Genomic DNA, 18,950 nt, shown 5'->3' with positions numbered 1-18,950 from the left:
ATCCCTTCATTTAATTATGTGTCTGTTAGAACTGTTAATGACTCGAAGTGTTGTAAAAATTTCTGTTTATTTGCACAAAGAATTGACAAACATAGTCCTTTGAGTAAAAGTCAATCACTGATTTCATTAGGAGATGAAATTGAAACAATTGAGTTTATTGGGCAATCTCGACAGTGCAGAGACTGTTTTATGTTTGTTCATTTTAGGTCTTCTTGTGGTGAAAAAACTAAATCGTTTAATTATTACAAGTCTTGGATGATCTCTAGGATTAAGAGAAAAAACGGGGTAGAAAAAGTACTTTTCTCTCAAGAAGAAGAGCTAGCTCAAAGGGGAAAACATATGTGAGACGAAGGGAGAATATAAAGCTAATGAACCAAACGGGGTTGAGCTTATAGATTCAAATCAAGTATCAACTATTTATTCAGAGAACAATCCAGTTTCATCCACACCGGCTACGCAGACATTTAGTGATACTAAGGAAAGTATCTCAGATTCTACAGTGGAAATAGTTAGCTTAGTTCCGAACTCCTTGGAACCAAATTCAACATCTAACACTTTCTGTAAGGATACGCCTAACAAACTTTTTTGAGCGACAAAGTTGTTGAACTCAGTCGTACTAGTTCCCAATCACTTAACAAACGTATCAGACATGAATTGCAATCTAATTGCGAAACGTCGAACGATATGAAGAAACCAAAAAATGTATCTGACTACTAAACTCTATCACAAAATAACAGACTTTTATCCTCCGAAAATCTCTAATCATCTAGAGGCCGATATGGGACTCTCTACTATTTTGTCGTTGAATATAAGAGAAGTTGGAGATAGACGAGTTAGACATGGTCTTATAAAACATCTATATAGTTTACAACCCAATATCTTATGTCTGCAAGATGTTGGAACTCAGGTGTCCTCATCCTGCTCGAGAAATTGTACCCTGTGTCTGCCATCTTTACTACATAATTTCTTTTCTGGTTCAGGTAAGAGAGGAGTACTAACTTTCGTTTTTTCAAAAGAGTTCCAAAGCCAATATTTGCAAAAGAATATACAATCGACAGTCATTGGCATAAAATTATTGTTACCGTGTCTGGTTGTACTTTTTCAGTCATCAATGCGTAAGGGCCAAATTCCAAGTCGTTGACTTTTTCAGTCTATAATTGATTCCCAAGCTACGGAAAATTCTCCAATGCTTTTGGTAGGAGATTTCAATGCAGATCTGGATAAGCCAGCAAGCTCTTATCCAAATGCTGCAATATTGTGGGAACTTATAAAAAAGTTTAATTTTGTGGATTTGACAAAAAATTCCAGTCCAGAGGTTAAATTTTCCCGGAGTTGTGGGGATAGATCTTCAAGGATTGATTTAGCCTTAATAGCCTCCATTTTTGTTAAGCAGGACTTGACCAAATTTACGGGACAATTTCAAATTTCTACTGACAATATCACATTTTATTATCGTGCAAAGACTGCGGTTTTATGTTCAACTCTATCCTACATGCATTTGCTGATTGCCCAGTTTTGAGAATAGTCAAATATTTTATCCAATTCAACGTTTGTGTGACGGAAGATATTTCTTCTAACTTAATAAAGGCAAATATATTGTTTGGAACTTATAAGAGTAATAAAAATATTTCTCCTGTACACAAAGCCGTGGAGTTTCCTTTATTAAATCATTGATTGCTAAAAATTTACTATTGACTCTCCATTACATGTGGAAGAATTAAGAGCTATAATGAAAAGCACAGCTGCTCGATATTCACACTTTCTATCAAATCCCTCTGTCATCATCGTCGTTGTGGGCATGGCCGGAAATATCATCAAATTTGTTTCTTGGAGGTCCGTGCAATATTTTAATCTCATCAAGTCAATCATAAGAAGACATCGTTTTTTTTTTTTGTTAACCTTAGCTGATGTTTTGATTTTTTTAAAATATAAGATCAGGTTATTTTACTTCAGGACATTAAATATGAACTATAATGTTCATTTATATATATATATATTTTAAAACGTAATTGTCTTGTGGCTTTTTATTTATATGATCTACTTTTATCTTTATGTGTGTTCACTATTTAAACTCTTTGTATTGTAGAATATAAATAAATTATTTTAAGCAAAAAAAAAAACAAAAAAAAAAACCAGAGAAATAATGACAATGACATTCCAAAACTTTAAAATGCCATTGATCAATCATTTGTCATATTTTTAAGGTAAAAGAAGTATTTAATAGAGTAAAGAGGAAATAAAATATTTTTTCGGGGAAAACGCTGTCGCAATATTTATGACTTGGGTAATTAAATTTCTACACAAACTACACTTCATTTAATGATATTTAATTTAATAGGACTCTCATTTTTGATCACCTTTATATATATCTGAGTCAGATTATACACCTATTGCAAAAGTATGTTTATTAATTTCTATTTGGCACACAGATGTATTGTCATTTTAAGTAGTCTTTTTTTTTTACATAATGGAACTTATGAATAACTTCAATAGGTACATAAGAGGTATTAATGTAATCCTTTGAGAAAATTAAATTAACAGACACACAATATCGGTTTCTAGAGGGACTTTTGTATGAAAATACAAGGCTCAGGTCCTCTAAGTTAAGTTTTCTGAGGAAAACACAAGATATTTTTTTTTGGTGCTTGTAATTACATCAAGAGGGTGTTCTAAAATAATATTTTTTTGAAAAGGCTTCTACAATGGAAGAATATGTTAGTGATGTTTATCATCTATTATTGTGTGGGGAAGGTAAATAGAAATACATAAATATATGTATTGCGATGTTTGTGCAAGTTAAAACTTGTATAATACAATTTTACAAGCAGCATTTTTTAATATATATGATTTAATTACGACATTGGTAATTCTAATAACCAACTATTGATTGATACTATCATTTCATTATAAACTATTAAAAAAATATGGTTACTATTTATTTATGTGTAATATAACTGTGGGCATTTGAAATTTATTATTTACCATTAAATTAAAAAAATATTTTAGTATTTTTATTAAAGTAGTTAAAAAAAAAAAATATTCATATATATCGATAATCCATGGAATATTCATTATTCAATTATTAAAATATCCCCATGTTAAGTAATGTATATCCTTCATCTGATTTTTTGATTGTAACTAGTTCAATTTGCTTATACAAGTTACAACTTGCAAAAAAAAGTAACTTGTACACAGCAGGTACTTTAAGATTTATGTTATATACATCAAAATTCTTCAAGACTAAGCAAATTTCTTCCTCGTGTGGATACGAAATTTTTGAATCCAATCAAAAAAAATTCAACATACTTTAAAATTTGCTGTGGGGAGAAAACTTAAATTTTATAAGCATGTTATACCAGAGCTTTAAATTTTTAAATCAAGTGACGAAACGACGACCACAAGATCAATGTTTGTTCAAATTTAGCTGCATATGATCATATTTTTTCATATTATCATTGTTGAGGGCACTATCATTACTCCATAACTAACTATGGAACCTCCATGATCTCACACAGTTAATGGAATGCCAATAGAGGAATTCTGCAATGGGAACGGAAAATTGCATTTGTCACGAGGAAAAAGTACAAAATAACGCCCTCTGTGGTATCTCAGCACGGGCGTCCGCACATATATATATATACACTTTTTTTTTAGTAGGAATGAGTTTTAAATCAGTCTTTTGAACACTTTTTGACACTTTTCGGCCCCCTGCAGCCAAATTTCAAATGAGCCATAATTTGAAAAAATGACCACTTTAAAAAAAAAAAAAATCCTTCAAAAATTTGTTTTTTTCCAATTACTTCATTCGTAATTTTCATTACAAAGCGATAATCTAGTCTTTCTTGAACACAAAAATTACTTCATTTTGGGGGTTTAACGCCTTCAGCCTCCTTTGTGGAAGCCTCAGTCTAGAAGAGGCAGATAAAAACCATTTAGCATTAGCATCATAGTAATTTTTGCCAATGCCTTTGTTTATTTCCTTCTCTCCCTCCTCCTTAGTCACAGCAGATTATAGCTGATCCATAGAAACGTCATGACAGCTAAGATTATCTCCTCCAAAACAATGTTGATTTTCGGGTTCTCGCTTTTAACAAGCCCAAAATATTATATAATTTTATAAGAAGTTGTCCAAGAGATTTTTTGTCCATAAGATAAATGAAAAAAAATGAAAACTTGGGGATGAACTAGGGGAAGACGAGTCTTTCTTGTTATTAGTGATTTTCAGAATACGGGTGTTAGAATGATACCATAGCATCAACGCATTTAAAACGGTACTATTACAAATCAATTTTGAAATATATATTGAAACCAGTTCTTCCAGCGTCATTAGATCTTAATATTTATTACGTAACGTTCCAAATTTATGAGCTAGCTAAAAAATGAATATTTTCTTTTCGGGAAAAGTAAACTCTCCCCCGTCCCCACCAAAAACCTCAGGCACACTCTTAAAGGGATACCCTTAACAACATTTTTATTTATGTAACAGGTGTATTTTAGTTGAAGGAGTATCTAAATACCGATGTCAAGCTTGGTATCTGAACCAGTATGAAAATATTAGGTTCGTGACAAAATTAGTATGCCCATGTTACTTTTGATTGGAGCTTGTATAATCTACTTACAATAATAATTATAAACTATACAATTAAATAGAATTTATTTATATATATAAAAACAGAACATTTTTCCCCAAAGAATAAATGATTTTATTGGTTTAAAATGACATAAAACCATTCAAAAATGCAGTCCTATCTGAATGCTTTGTCAATCTTAATTTATTCGTTTGATTTTGACAACTATCTATATAATTTATTGTTTAAGGCGTTTTCACTGACGTCACAAATTGTACTATAAATCTTAGAGAGTCTATCTTGGCTCAAACCCTGATATATTTATCAAATACATAAGAATCAGAATCGGAAATTAAACATTATTTTCCCGATGCCAATTCCAATTTAAAAAAACCCAACCAATTCTCTGATTCCGATTAATTGTCCCATCATTATTTTGGAGAATGCAAGAGAGACTAAATATCTTATCAAAAACTCTGTTTCTATAAATATCCTACTAATAGAAATCAGTCTACTTTGAACAATAATTATATTTATCAAAGGAAATTTCCTTATGTAATGTGTAATTCATTAGATTTAATTATGGATGGATAATTCTATGTGAGAAGATTATGGATGTTGTAGATATTTTTGTACAAAGTATCTTACATTTGAAGTAAGAAAGATATGGACAGTTGTAACAAGGGGTAGTTGCAACTGTTTCTTTTTCTTGAACATCAAAAACTGATGTAGAGTCCATATTTTCTGAGTCAAGTTCGAGTCATTAGTATACATTCAGGTCTATATTAAAAAAGATACGAGTCCGGAATCATGCACTTGTTTATACATATTTCAATTCCTAGGGATGACATACAAAACTTTGTTAGGAACTGGAGACAGTTCAAGATAATTTGATCTTATGTAGGCCGAACCAGTTAAAGAAGAGAAAATAGCCTTTGGTTAGTGTCAAAATTTTCTTATCCCATATTCCATTGGAATTTCATTTTTTTACACCTGAAATAAACGAAATTGCAAATTTCACCGATTTCTTTATTTAGCCCATAACTTTTTTGATTTTGAATAAATTTAGTAAACGTTGTTATTCGTATAGTTGTTTTTTGAAACGCCAATCCCTTATTGATAAATAACTAAACCCCTTATTTAGTCTCCAAAAAACGGATTTTGGGGTTTGAGTATAGAATAAACCCCCCCTTATATGACCTCTCAAAAAATTGACACCTCCCGTTTTAGCCTGTCCAAGCTCAAAAGAGGGACCCATGAACAATTTCGGCCTTCTAGGTTCAATGGTGTGGGAACGTATAAAAGACATCTCCACACACAAAATCTCTCTTTTCTATATTTACAAAAGATACTGCCATTCAAATTTGTTTTTAACCAGAACTTGGGCAAGAAAAGCTTTTTGAGAGTAAATTTCTCTGATTTATTTGACTAATCAGTGATAAAAAAATCTATAATATAAATCTAATTATATATAATTTACTCAAATACATGGAAAGTAAATAGTTGAAGAAAATGCTTTATTTATTAATCACTTAAGAAATAATATTTAGTCTAATTTTCTTAATTTCTAACTCAAATTCGATTTTCAACCAGGGAAAGTTGCAAAATGTCACGAGTCTTATTCAAATGTCATTTTTTGAAGAACTTTTCATTCTTATAATCTTTAAATAAATTTAAACAATAGGATACATATGTAAGTACGTAGAGTCAAAATTTGACGAGTCTACGTAAAACAAGCTGGGAGTAATTCACCCCGATGCAAAAAGTGTTGCAACTAATTCATGTTTCTCCTAACATAAATCATTTAATTATATTTGGATGTTTATTTCAACATTTGTGCGCCACTAACAAGACACATTAAATTAATAAATTTTTATTGTAAAATTAAGCAGATAATTTATTTTCCTTGATGTAAATTGGGCTTTCGTATGTGTGTATAGATATATTTCTCAACTTGAACTAAATTAATACTATCTATATTCTACTCAACTATTACATATAGAAATAATTAATCGAAATGAAGATAACTAAAAATAATCAATTGACTTTGTCAATAGCTGATTCAGTTCTTTTTTATTTATTTAGTTATGCCTCTTTGCTCAAGTTTCTCCATTTTACTTAATTTGAAGGTCTTCCTAGAGAGTCACATTAATAGTTTCATTCCAATACAATGGATTCAACGTTAATTTAATTTAAAAAAAAAATAATACAAAATTAGTAAGTTGATTTTTAGAGTGCCAATGTCAACAGTTTAAAAAACAAAATATCCAATAGAAATAGTTCAAAAAATGTTAAAATGTTTAATTTAGTTTTTTAACAATATATTTTTTTCAATTTGTAGAAAAAGATTTTCCTGATTTTTTTAAATTATTTTGTTCCTATATTCTGGTATCAATACTATACCAAGATAACTAATTCAATTTGGCTTGTTTAAAATATATTATTTGTTTTTTTTTGTGATCAACTCGTAATATTACAGAGATTCTCTCTTTAAAGATTTGGATTTAATTTGCAAGGGCTTATACAAATTTAATTGAAGAAGTTTAATCTTTTTTCAATAATTGTCCTATTTATAATTTTTGCCCAAAGTATGTCACAATGTCTCTTTGTATCTAATTTTACCCACTTTTTTCAGTTTCCATAATATAATATTGAAATCTATTGCATATATAAATCAGCATTAAGTCTTATCATATAAATAAGTTCTTGATTCTTTCATATTTCTTTCTTTGGAAATTTTGTTTTTACAAATATTCCTCTATACATGAAAAGTTCACTCATTTTTACCCTATTTTTTTTTTTTTTACCAACTAAGATCTATTAGTACAATAGTTATGAAATGAAATATAGAATTGAATTAATCAATCGTGGAATGAACGACGTAAGAAATTAAAAGAACTATTTTAATTGATTATTGATATTTTTTTGAGGACATGTAATGAATAGATTAACCGAAGAAAATATTTTAATTACTTTGGATATTCATTATACGATTGTTTTATTCAATTTTCTCTTTCATTTCATAATGATTCTACTCTAAAAAGTATCCCTTATTAGGCAAAAAGAAGGATGAGAAAATACTGTTCGTGTTCAATTTATAAAGGACTCCTCGGATATTGGAAAGGTTATGTTTACCATCATAAGTCAAGATGGTGTTATATCATTGATTTTTTACCACCATTTTTTAAAACAAGATCTTTTCACTTAGTACTTAAAATAATATCAAAGCTGTAGTAAAAAACTCGAATCATTTTTATGGATAATGCTTGACTTGAATTTCGAGGCATTAGCCTATAGAAAATGACTCGAGTTTTTTATTACAGGCCTGACATTATTTTACGTACTAAGTTGGAAGATCTTGTTTTGGAAATATGAGGTAAAAATTAATGATATAATACCATCTTGACTTAAGGTAAATTTTGATTTTAAACAATATGACAGAGCTATATTCGAGTCCGACTCATTTGGCGTCAAAAGAAAGGTGTGAATGAGCAATTACTCCCCTTCTCAGCTTTTGAAAGGGAATGTCAATGAAAAATTGCGAGATTATGATTAAATTATCATCAATTGATGACGTCATTTTTATAAGAATGTTGTTTGGATTGCTTCGTCCAAGTCCATTTGGTTTCGAATCACAATGAGATCTGAGTCCATATAATAAAAAAAATTATAAAAATTATAATTCCAGATTTAAGTACTACATTTTTATCATATGGACTCAAAGCATGGGAACTCGCATTTAGCAATGATTGGCTCATAAATATTACAAGCCAATTTGTAGGTGATTCTTCTCAAATCCAGTCTACAGGGATCTGAGTCTTCATGATATTACTGTAGAGAAACATCTTCACTACCTCCTCTATATAATGTTTCCTGAAAACCTGCCCTAATTTATTTTCAATGATCTATTTCGAATAATCAGAGCATGAAATAGAAATGCATGCGTCAAATTTTCCGTCGTGTCATTTTCTTAGCATACTTACCAGTAGCGAAAGATGTCGTAGAGAGTGCCTTATCTGGACCCTCGGAGTATTCTCCAATGATCAATACTTTGGATTTCTCTAGATATATATCTGATATCCTAGCTACGCATTGGACCTTTAATTTTCCAGCCAGGAAATAATCTTTCCGTATCCAAAACTGTATTCCCACAATAGATTCATAGAGAGATCCCTTAGGAAGAGACAATAGGTTTTCATTTGATATAATCTCTGTTGACGGATAGCGTAGTACCAGCATTTTTCTTTCCAACTGAAAAATAATAGGTAGGCAAAAGATGAGAATGTGAGTGGGTTTTTTTATTTTTTTTTGCACAATTCCTTTTAATTAAGAGAATGCAATTAAAAGTTTGCAATTAAATGAATACTTAATATTATGTACAATGTTTATATATCTATGTAGAAACAATAAAAATTTAAGAAAACAAAAACTATGTTGCATTTTCTTTAATTTTTCCTTTGAACAACATTTTGACAAAAACTTTAAATATATATTTTTCTAAAAATACGAAGAAAAGCACAAAAAAACACGCTTTTTCAATATGAATACTATGATATAACTATTTAAAAAAAGCCTATCTACAATACATACAGGTATTATATTTTGAACTATAAAAAAAACCTAACTATAAATTAGGGTTCAAATGTTGAGCACAAAACTCATTACTATATAAATGCTGATCATATGGAAAAATAATGGTACAAATAAAAGTCAACTAATCGCTACGTAAAGCTTCACACAGCTGTGGAAACGATATGTAAATGAGGTAGCGTATATCCATTTTTTTTACTGATTTATCAACAATCAATTTGAAATAAAAATCAATTATGGATTTTTGAGCCCAAAATATCCTGATTTGTTGCTTCTTAGTCTAAAAATAAAGTAACTTTGAGTTAATAACACCGAAAATTTGTCCGGGAATTATAGGTGTACATCTTGGTTGGAGTTAGAGTAGAATTCTAGGTTGACATCTGTGTAATTCCTGCCTATTTTCTTTCTAGATACTAAGTTGGATTGATGTACATTTCCTTCCTCTATTGGCTCCTTGCAGCTGATTAGATAAACAGCTTGAAAGCTAAGTGGCTCTTCTTCAAAACATTCTTTAAATTGTTAAGGTTACCGGATACTTTTCTGTTTGCTTTTATTTGTACATGCCAGTAGCTCATATTTTCTACAACTCTAAAAATATCCAAAGCCTTGCTGTTGAATTTTATTAGTGCTTGTTGTTGTGCGTTGAAAATCCTTTGTATATTAGGCATGTTAAAAAAATAGAAATTGAAAATCAACATTGTAACCGAGACAATTTGAGGAATGTTTTTGAGGAGATCATCTACAATCAGCTTTGACAAGGAAGGAGGAGGAGGAGGAAAAAGGAATAAACAAGTACATTGGCAGGAATAACTCCAATGTCTATCCAATTTTACTATGTGTCCAACAAGGGCTTACAATTATAACTCCTCAACATATCCTCAGGGTAACACTCCGTCTTATATGAGCCAAGCCGAATGTTTAAACAAGGTTGGAATAAAATAATAAGGACATCTGCTAAGGAAAAGAAAATTAATTCTTCAGATTATCAATTCCAATAAAACAGGCCAGCTAAAAAATTCACAGGGTTTACATCACACTGTTTAAAACAAATGTTGTGCGTGTATGAAAGAAATAAAAGACAAAATAACGTCATAAATACAAATCTTATGTTACACAACCATGACGTTTTTTCTTTTCTTTTTTTTTTTTACTAATCGAAGGGCTAATGATTTAAAAATTGTTGAGCTAACGAGTTATGCCGATTACCACTTGAAATGTTCATTATTATTTTATCTGTACCACTATTCAGTTATTTTGCAGCTCTAACAATATTCATTACTTACCTCGTCACTTCCATTAATGAGCCATGTGAGACGAGTGGCTGGGTTGGATCCTTTGGAAGAGCAGTTTAAATGAAGCCAGTCTCCTGGGTCGTAAAGCTTATTTGGAAGCAATCCCACAATGTGCGGAGGATCCTGCGGGGTCACTATATAAAAAACAAAATGATATGATGGAGATTTTTCAAAAAGTATTTATTTTAAATTTATGTGTCTTAAATGACGTATTTTTTTGCTCATATGAACTACAAAAATAACACATTTTTGAGTGTGGATTTTTTAATTACTTTCCCTAATGCCATGACACCTCCTTTGTGTTTGTAAGTGTGTCAATTTGTTTATATATGTTTTCGTTAAGATGCTAAAATAATTTGTATTTACAACGACCCAAACATGCATCCAAGCTCTACAAAAACTTTTTGGAAAAGAAAGAAGCCTCTCACCTCTTATCTTTTATGCAATGATCAGCTGAATCTCCTGCTTTAAACCCAATTGAGCAATTGTTTTATTGTTCTCTTAAAATTTTTACTAGAAGACGATGCTCAACACTATTGAAATTTTTGGCTCGTATAAAATAAAATAAAAAGACTACTATATAATCTCTTATCTATGAACCAAGCTAGAAAAGATCTGTGTCTTCCATGAAAAAATGTAGATTATTTCCTTTTAAAAAGTACAACTATATTAAATATCAAAGACATTTAAAAAATATATATACATAACCTCGAGATATTTCTGCATCAAAAAATTTACAATTTAATTAAATATTGCTACTAAACTAGTCCTATTGTGAGCAAATACACTTTTTTAATTAAAATATCAACTATTAGATGCTATTCCTTTCCAAACAACACCTTCAAAAGGATAATTTGATTTTTTTAACTTTTAAGTAAAACTCAAATTAAATACGAAACTTAAAAAGAGGTTTTTTTTGTAGATCTCTACAACCATATTTCAAGTTATTATATTAACTAAACATTAATTTTACTTCTGCAAATTAGACACAATATTAAAGTAAAATCCTTAGACAATTGAGTTATAGGGATTCTAAATTTATATATAAGAAATTGCAATTTTGCAGCAATTTAATATAATCTCCCGGATTGCTGTAATTTTCACATCTCTAACAATAATGATAATTTCAGAACCAACACGAAAGATAAATATTAGATTTTACTTATTCTCATGGATTTATATATCATTTTTGATAGGGTGTACAGTTCAGCAGTAATCTTGAATAATTTATAGTTTTTATTAATGAAAAAAATGATATAGTACGAATGTATACTATGAAGATAAGTACGATTTGATATAGCCTTGATAGTAGAAAAATATTTTTTTACTTGTAAAAAAATTTGCAAGTATTTCCTTGGGTCATATTTCATACTACACACTAATATTTCATATTACGAAAAATAAAATAATCGTCAGAATATTTATAATGATGTCACTGGAAGACTAATGTAGTTTTTGTGTTATTATATATATGCCTTTGTTGTTGTATTTGATAAATGTAGAGACATTTGCAAAAGTGTTTGTAAATCTGAAGAATGTTTAAACTTATGGAGTTTTTATATTATAAGATATTGTGAGTAGATGTATCTGAAATCCAGATTAAATATATCGTTCTCATTGTCTCTGCATAAATCACATTCAGCCATGAAATGTAACCAATGAACATGTAGACATTTAGGTAAATTCATATTTTATACAACACTAACTTGTCTCGTGTTGTAAAGAATAAAAGTCTATACTCTATATAGTTGTTTAACAAATGAGTTGAGTACTAATTTTTAGTTTTTTTCTAAGCTATTATCATTACTACCCAGTGGTCCATTAAAATCTGAACACTTTGAATTTTAAACTTCAGCAATATATAATTTATTAATTAACAATAGAATTTAAACAAAAATTAATACTATAAATTGATGTGAATCTAAGCTCTTATTAATGTAGCCGTTTTTAGCGGAAATGATGGTTTCCAGGCCGTGTGGAAGGTATTGAACACACTTTGGATGAAGTCCTCTATCATGACATCCCAGTGCTGGCTGACAGTAACTTTAAAGGAATAGAGGTTTAGGATGACAGACACTGCACAGGCCTTCCTCTCAATATGCACTCAAAAGGTATTTTCAAGGGGGGGGGGGTCGGCATCAGGCCTGTAACGTGTCCTAAAGTCCCAAAAATGAGTTCAAGAGACTCATTAAATGGAGTCTTGCAACGGAGGAGATGGGGTTCTTTCATTGCTGCTGTTAAAAATGACCACTATACACTCACAAGGCTATTTTCACCCACTTTTTTGATAGCCCTCTGGACAATCTGGTGTGAACCCCCTAGATCTCTTGAATGGGCACTCAATGACTTGACGGGATTGGCCTGTGCTTTTTTCTTTAACTAGGCCTGGGTACAGTTAGACCTTTTTAACACAACGTTTCTTTCTCTCCGACGTTTCGGACTTGCTGACGGTGTAGACGGTGGTCTTGGAGATGTTCAACTTCTTGTTGTGAGTGAAGGGAAATTCGTCGACTCGTTCAAGTGTAATTTTCTCGACTTCTAGGTAAGCTAGAGAGCTCAAGTTTGTTTTATATTGTAATTAATTTTTTGTGCTTTAATAAATACAGAAATATTAATTAATTTGAAATAAATTGGCTGTTACTACAGCTAGTGTGTACTAAATGTGAAAATAGGGGGTTTGAGGTGAAATGACAAAAACTATACTTAACTATATTTTACGAATTACCTTAATATAAACAGATGAAATTACTTTATTTTAGATCGTTTTATAATAATCTGTATATTTATATGGACTTCAAAGAAGATTCTTAGGTCGGATGAAATAAATTTTACTATAAGGTTTACTTACATATACGTAATCAGTGCAAATTTATCTGACCAATTAAAGCAACATTATAAATCTAACAAAAAAACAACAACCATTTTTGGTAATAAAAAATGAAATTTAAAGTTACCAAATAATTGAAAACTCAAACGTGGCCACTGCAGACAATTACTTAAAGCTGTGTCTCCCATAATTAGATTTTTTAATCCAGATTTATTTACAAAAATGAGAAAAAATGAGAAGAAACTTCATCAAATGACATTAAAAACTCAACACTTGTATTTTATACAATTTTATTACTTACACAAACTGGGATATAAATTAAGTTTTTAGTATTAAAAACATTTTATATAGGTAAAATACCTATTAACAATTAATTTGTTCCATACAGGGACTATAAAAATAGGAGAATTGGAATTACGTAATAGTTAATTTATTTGCTACACTCAATAAATAAGAATGAATGTACATATATTGTATGATGTTGTAATAAAAACTGAAAACTTTTTAATAAAACTAGACGCTAGAGATATTATTTTTTTGACATCCAAATACACCGGAATAGTTATTTATTTCTCTTAATCATAAAAAAAAGGTTTTTATTGAATAGGCCCACAAGATAGCTGACGTCACATTAAAGCACTCAACTGTCATTTAATGTCTACAAAATACACTTGCATAAACTCCTATATATGGTCTGTTTGATTATTTTTCATTGTTCATTAATCTTTTGACTCATAATTAAACTTCTTTTTAAATTCGGATTTTTGGTGTGATGTAACATATTTAAATAACCTTCCGCCTCCGCACAACTTGTCAGAGAACCTGCTACCATCAACTGTTACGCTCAACGCCTATTAAATAATAAAGTACACCTCACCGAATTCAATGTTCTATTTTTATGTTTTACAAAATATATGTGAAATTCAATGTGTGTCATAAAAGCCTATGATAAGATCGATTAGCTTGAGTTTCTAGCCTATTATGTGAGACTTATGAGCCTTGGAAGATACTTGTTTACTAAGAAGGGTAAATAAGTAATGAACGAGCTGATTTTTGTTGGAATTGCTGGTTGACTATATACAAACCAATCCCACACGCAGGTCTTGCGGTCTAAAAGTCAACCCATACATCACAAGTAGGTATGCCAATTTTTTTATATCGTTTTTAACTTCAAATATATTTATGTTGACAGTATCTATAATGAAGAAATATAAATTCGTTGTAGCCTCAGGGATCTTCAAGTATATTCACCTACGTTTATTTTCAATAAATGTACTAAAGATTAAAGGCTTAAATATTCAAAAAATGATATTTTCAAAGATACAGGGTGGTCCATTGTAATATGAACACTTAATAATTCAATTATTAATGAAGATTAAAATTAGTTCATATTCTGATATATTAAAGCATAAACAATAAGTTACAAAACAAAACCAATCTGAACTCTCTAGTTTAGGTGCAAGTCGAGAAAATTACACTTGAACGAGTCGACAAATTTCCATTCACACATTCCTTGACGCTGGGTGTCTCCAAGATTACCTCCTACGCCGTCATCAAGAGGAAGAAGAGCATAGTCAAAAAGGCAAGGCTGGAACGAAGTAGTAAAAGAAAACAAGCCCAGACTAATCCCCTTCAGTCAATGAGGGCCCATGTAAGAGATCTAGGGATCTCACACCAGACGGTCCAGAGAGCTATAAATAAATAGTGTGGAAAATCTTTGTGAGGGTGGATAGGCCACTTTTGGCACTAGTAATTAGAGAAACCTATCTCCTCCGTTGTAAGGCTCTTTCGAATGAGTCTTTTGAACTCTTTTTATATATTTTTGGCTCCCCAAAAACCCTGATGCCAACCCCCTTGACTACATATTTTGGGTGCATGTACAGGAGAAGACCTCCAGTGGCCGTCGTCCAAACACCAAACCCCTCAAAGCCATGTTAGCCAGCACTGGGATGCCATGACAGCGATTCCACTTTTTCATTTTCCCACGGAAATTTTAAAATTTTAAATAGAAACCACTTCAAAGTTTTCAAAGAGTTAGTATTATGTTTGAAAAAAAAATGTTCATTAGGGAAAAGTATTTTTCTATAGTAGTTTAACATATAAAACAACTTTTTTTATTATTCAAAAGCAACGAAAAACAATTATTTAAATTAATCAAGAACTTGACATAGATACTGACCACAACATATCTTTTTGTGAAACTCAATTAGAGAATATGTAGAAAATGTAAAAACCTCCGTTATAGTATTTAAATTTTTTTTTTTTTTTCAAAAACCAAACATTCAGTAGATTTAGAGAGAAACTCGCTTCTTACCTGCAACACGAAGCCTTTTAGTTTGAAACTCTGTTGCAAAGAGAGGCCCCTCCCCTGAGACTTGACATTTATAATTTCCAGCAGATGTCCAGGAAATGTTCCGTAATGCTACCTGGGACTCATTGGTTCGTCTAATCTGTAACGAAAAATAAAACAAAACACATTGAACAGTGGTAAAAACATCCTCTTAATGGAAAGGACTTTATGGAAAGTGTGGACATGAATAATATAGAAGGAATTTTTCTCTCCTTTGATTGGTTTAAAATTGTCACCCATTGATTTTTCCCAATTCCGGGCATATTTAATATACAAAATTCAAACACTTCACCAAATTTGAAAATTAAAAAACAAATGTTTGTTTCCTTAATCGGTCTCATTTTATAAATTCAGTATAGAAGGATTCTATATTTGAATTATTGATGACATTATGCAAGTGTTTTAAAATTGTGCTCATACGTACAATTAAGTCATCTGAAGTTAAATCTGTTGGATAAATCATATTTGTACAATCCATCAATCAAGAATGGGGAGAAAGGGAGTCGATAGATTGTTATTAAAAAAATCGCTAAAAAGAATAAAAGATTATATTCCGGTCTAAGATCACAACTTGTACCGAAATATCCGTACAAATCGGTCTACAAAAAATTACTTAAGACAGAACCCAAAAAAACAAAAAAAAATCTCGGTCTTGGACCGAGTCTCAACACTAATAGAAATATTGATTTAAGTGATAATATCTACTATAATATAATACTATAGTTGTACTTGGGATTACCCGTATTTTATATTTCATTAATGATTTAAATAACTCCAGAATTTAGTAAAATTTGTCGATAGACAACATTAAAAGCTCTTTCATCTCTTTGGTTATTATAATTTGAATAATTAGAAATATGTTCCTCCTTTAAGCATAATGAAGATAGATACTAAGACTAACTTGCTAATCCTTTTCATAATTTCTTTTTTTTTTAAATTATATTCAATATACGTTCTCCATTTTTCCCTTTGTACAATAATTCGTTTTTGGATTTTTTATTTTTTTGGTGCATTTTGAATCAAAATCTCATACCTTAAAAAAACTTTAAGACACGGGGAAGCAATTTTGTTTTAATTACAATAGCCAAAGTGATGGAAGAATTATTCAAATGTTGTCTATCGACAAGTTTTTATTAAATTATGGATTTAAATAATGCATTAATAAAATAATTCGAAATAAAATATATAATACGGTTACGTCCTAGTATTTGATAATAATAATAATATATATTATATAACTTAACATGGACGATCAACTTTTCCCTTTATATTCTATTCAGCAAGTCATTAGCTCTTTATTTTTATCATGCAAGAAGGGGAACATTTCACTCTATTGTATAATTTTTTTTAAATTTCACACTGACGTCCACTCTTAGCCATGTGTCCTTTACGTTTGTGTAACTTACATCAACATCAATCCCAGAGACATTATAGAACCGCTTTGGATTTTCACGTAGTCGTGGAGTGTAACTATAGAACTCAATATTGTCTTTATACCATTTTATACTAATAAAAGAAACAAAAAAATAGATTAGTAAATAAAACAATGGTTTTAAAATTTGTTAAGCTCTTATAGGTAAATGAATTAAATTACATAAGAGAAGTCTTAACTACCATAGTATCACGAAAACTTTCCTTCAAATAAAAAAAAACATGCAAAAAATCAGTTGGTAGTTGGCCAATTCTTCCCAACTAAAGATTTTTATTCCTTAATTATTAGGATTTATTCACAGCTTAACAAGAGTAAATTCAAATTCAACCAATGAACGTTCATAACACTGATTAAGAGGAAAGAAGTAGGATCATTCACACCTGACATTAAAATACATTGTAAAATTTTGTGTTAGTGTGGTAACGTTGTGAGGAATGGAGGTACATATTTGCACTCTACAGCGTAACGCTTTGACATTTCCCTCTTTCATTTTTAACATTTTTTGTGTGTGTCTTGAAAGATTTTATTACCCAAATAAGTATTGGCAAATCTAAATGAGTAATTATTCAAATTTTGAGGCTCGATAAATCCTATATCCGAATATTCACTTAACGTGAGCTACTCCCCCAAAAAAAAAAAAGTCTAGGAGCTCCCCACTGATGAAAAGGTCATTGCTTTAAAGGTTTGAACAATTTTATGACATCATTTTAAATCATATGTGTTTATTAAGAATAGCAAAATCCCAAGAATTTTTTATTGAGTATGTATATTATTGTTTGCATATTTTAATAAAATATTAGATGCCATATTTTAGATATTTAAAAAACCCAGTCATTATCATAAAAGATCTGTTAAACACATTGAGTAATATACTTATATAAAAAAATAGACTTAACAGTGATTTAGACTCTTAAAAAATGTAGACTGTGTATTTTTGAAATTTCTTTCCCATTTTGCAAAAATATGCGTTATTGTATTTTACTTGATTTGAGGAATTGATAGTCTATCTTTGAATATTTTATAATAATTAATTTGTCGTTGATACAATATTTTAATGTTTGTTTTGTGCTAAACGTTTTTTTCTCTCTATTTATTTAAATGATTATATTATAATTTTTTTTTGTATGTATTGTATATAAATTATTATAATCTATTCTCGTCCAATTGTTGCTTGATAGATTTGCATACACATCAATTTGTTTTATTCAATATGATAAACAGAGCCTTAATTAATTTCAATACATGAGTAGGCTGTCTACATAAAAGAAAGCTAGAAAGATGTATTTGAAATGGAGTATGGATTACATATTTTGTATTTTTGGATGAATTATCGACGATTGCAATCAACAAACTATATTTATGAACTAATTGGAAGCCCAAAAAATTGCACCTATAGTAACTAAAAATAGATTATCCTAATAAATTAATGATAAATTGACAGATTTTATTTGAAAGATCATATTGGGCCCAATATAAGTCTCCTAAATCAAATAAAAGTTCTAAAATATAGCTAAAAATTTTTCATTAAATTAACTCATTGCATAAATTTGAAAAAAAGTCTTTAATTGCTTTAAATATGCCAAAGAAGAATTAGTCCTTTTGTTTCTATAATGAAGAAAAAATATATTGGGATATTCTTCATTTCTTTATTTTTGTTTGAAATTATTTTGTTGTGCACGGACCACATATTTATAAAAAAACTGAGGTGAAAACAAGAAATTAATGTGGAATTGTTTTTACTAAAATTAAGATGACTTCAATTTTCTATTTTTCGTAAAGTGTTCTACAATTTCTATTCCAAAAATATATAATTTAATAATAACTAAACTCTTGTAATTAGTACTACTAAATATAATGGGGGCACTTTTTAGATAAGAAAATAAAAACAAGA

The 18,950-nt window shown here is 29.8% G+C and overlaps 1 protein-coding gene across 2 annotated transcripts in view; it reads right to left on the bottom strand.

Moving 5' to 3' along the window:
* LOC121113802 (uncharacterized) overlaps positions 1 to 18,950 on the bottom strand; it is a 138,217-nt gene that overhangs the window by 12,391 nt on the left and 106,876 nt on the right. For both annotated transcript variants that reach the window (XM_040707664.2, XM_071886812.1), the window contains 4 exons: positions 17,034 to 17,133; positions 15,592 to 15,727; positions 10,442 to 10,584; positions 8,552 to 8,819 (listed from right to left, as the gene is read on the bottom strand). In XM_040707664.2, coding sequence (XP_040563598.1) covers positions 8,552 to 8,819; positions 10,442 to 10,584; positions 15,592 to 15,727; positions 17,034 to 17,133 — 647 coding nt within the window. The remainder of the gene's footprint in view (positions 1 to 8,551; positions 8,820 to 10,441; positions 10,585 to 15,591; positions 15,728 to 17,033; positions 17,134 to 18,950) is intronic.

Source organism: Lepeophtheirus salmonis, chromosome 2, assembly GCF_016086655.4.
Source record: "Lepeophtheirus salmonis chromosome 2, UVic_Lsal_1.4, whole genome shotgun sequence".
NCBI classification, from domain to species: Eukaryota; Metazoa; Arthropoda; class Copepoda; order Siphonostomatoida; family Caligidae; genus Lepeophtheirus; species Lepeophtheirus salmonis.
Note: the sequence above shows the minus strand (reverse complement) of the source record. Positions and strands in the feature narration are given on the sequence as shown.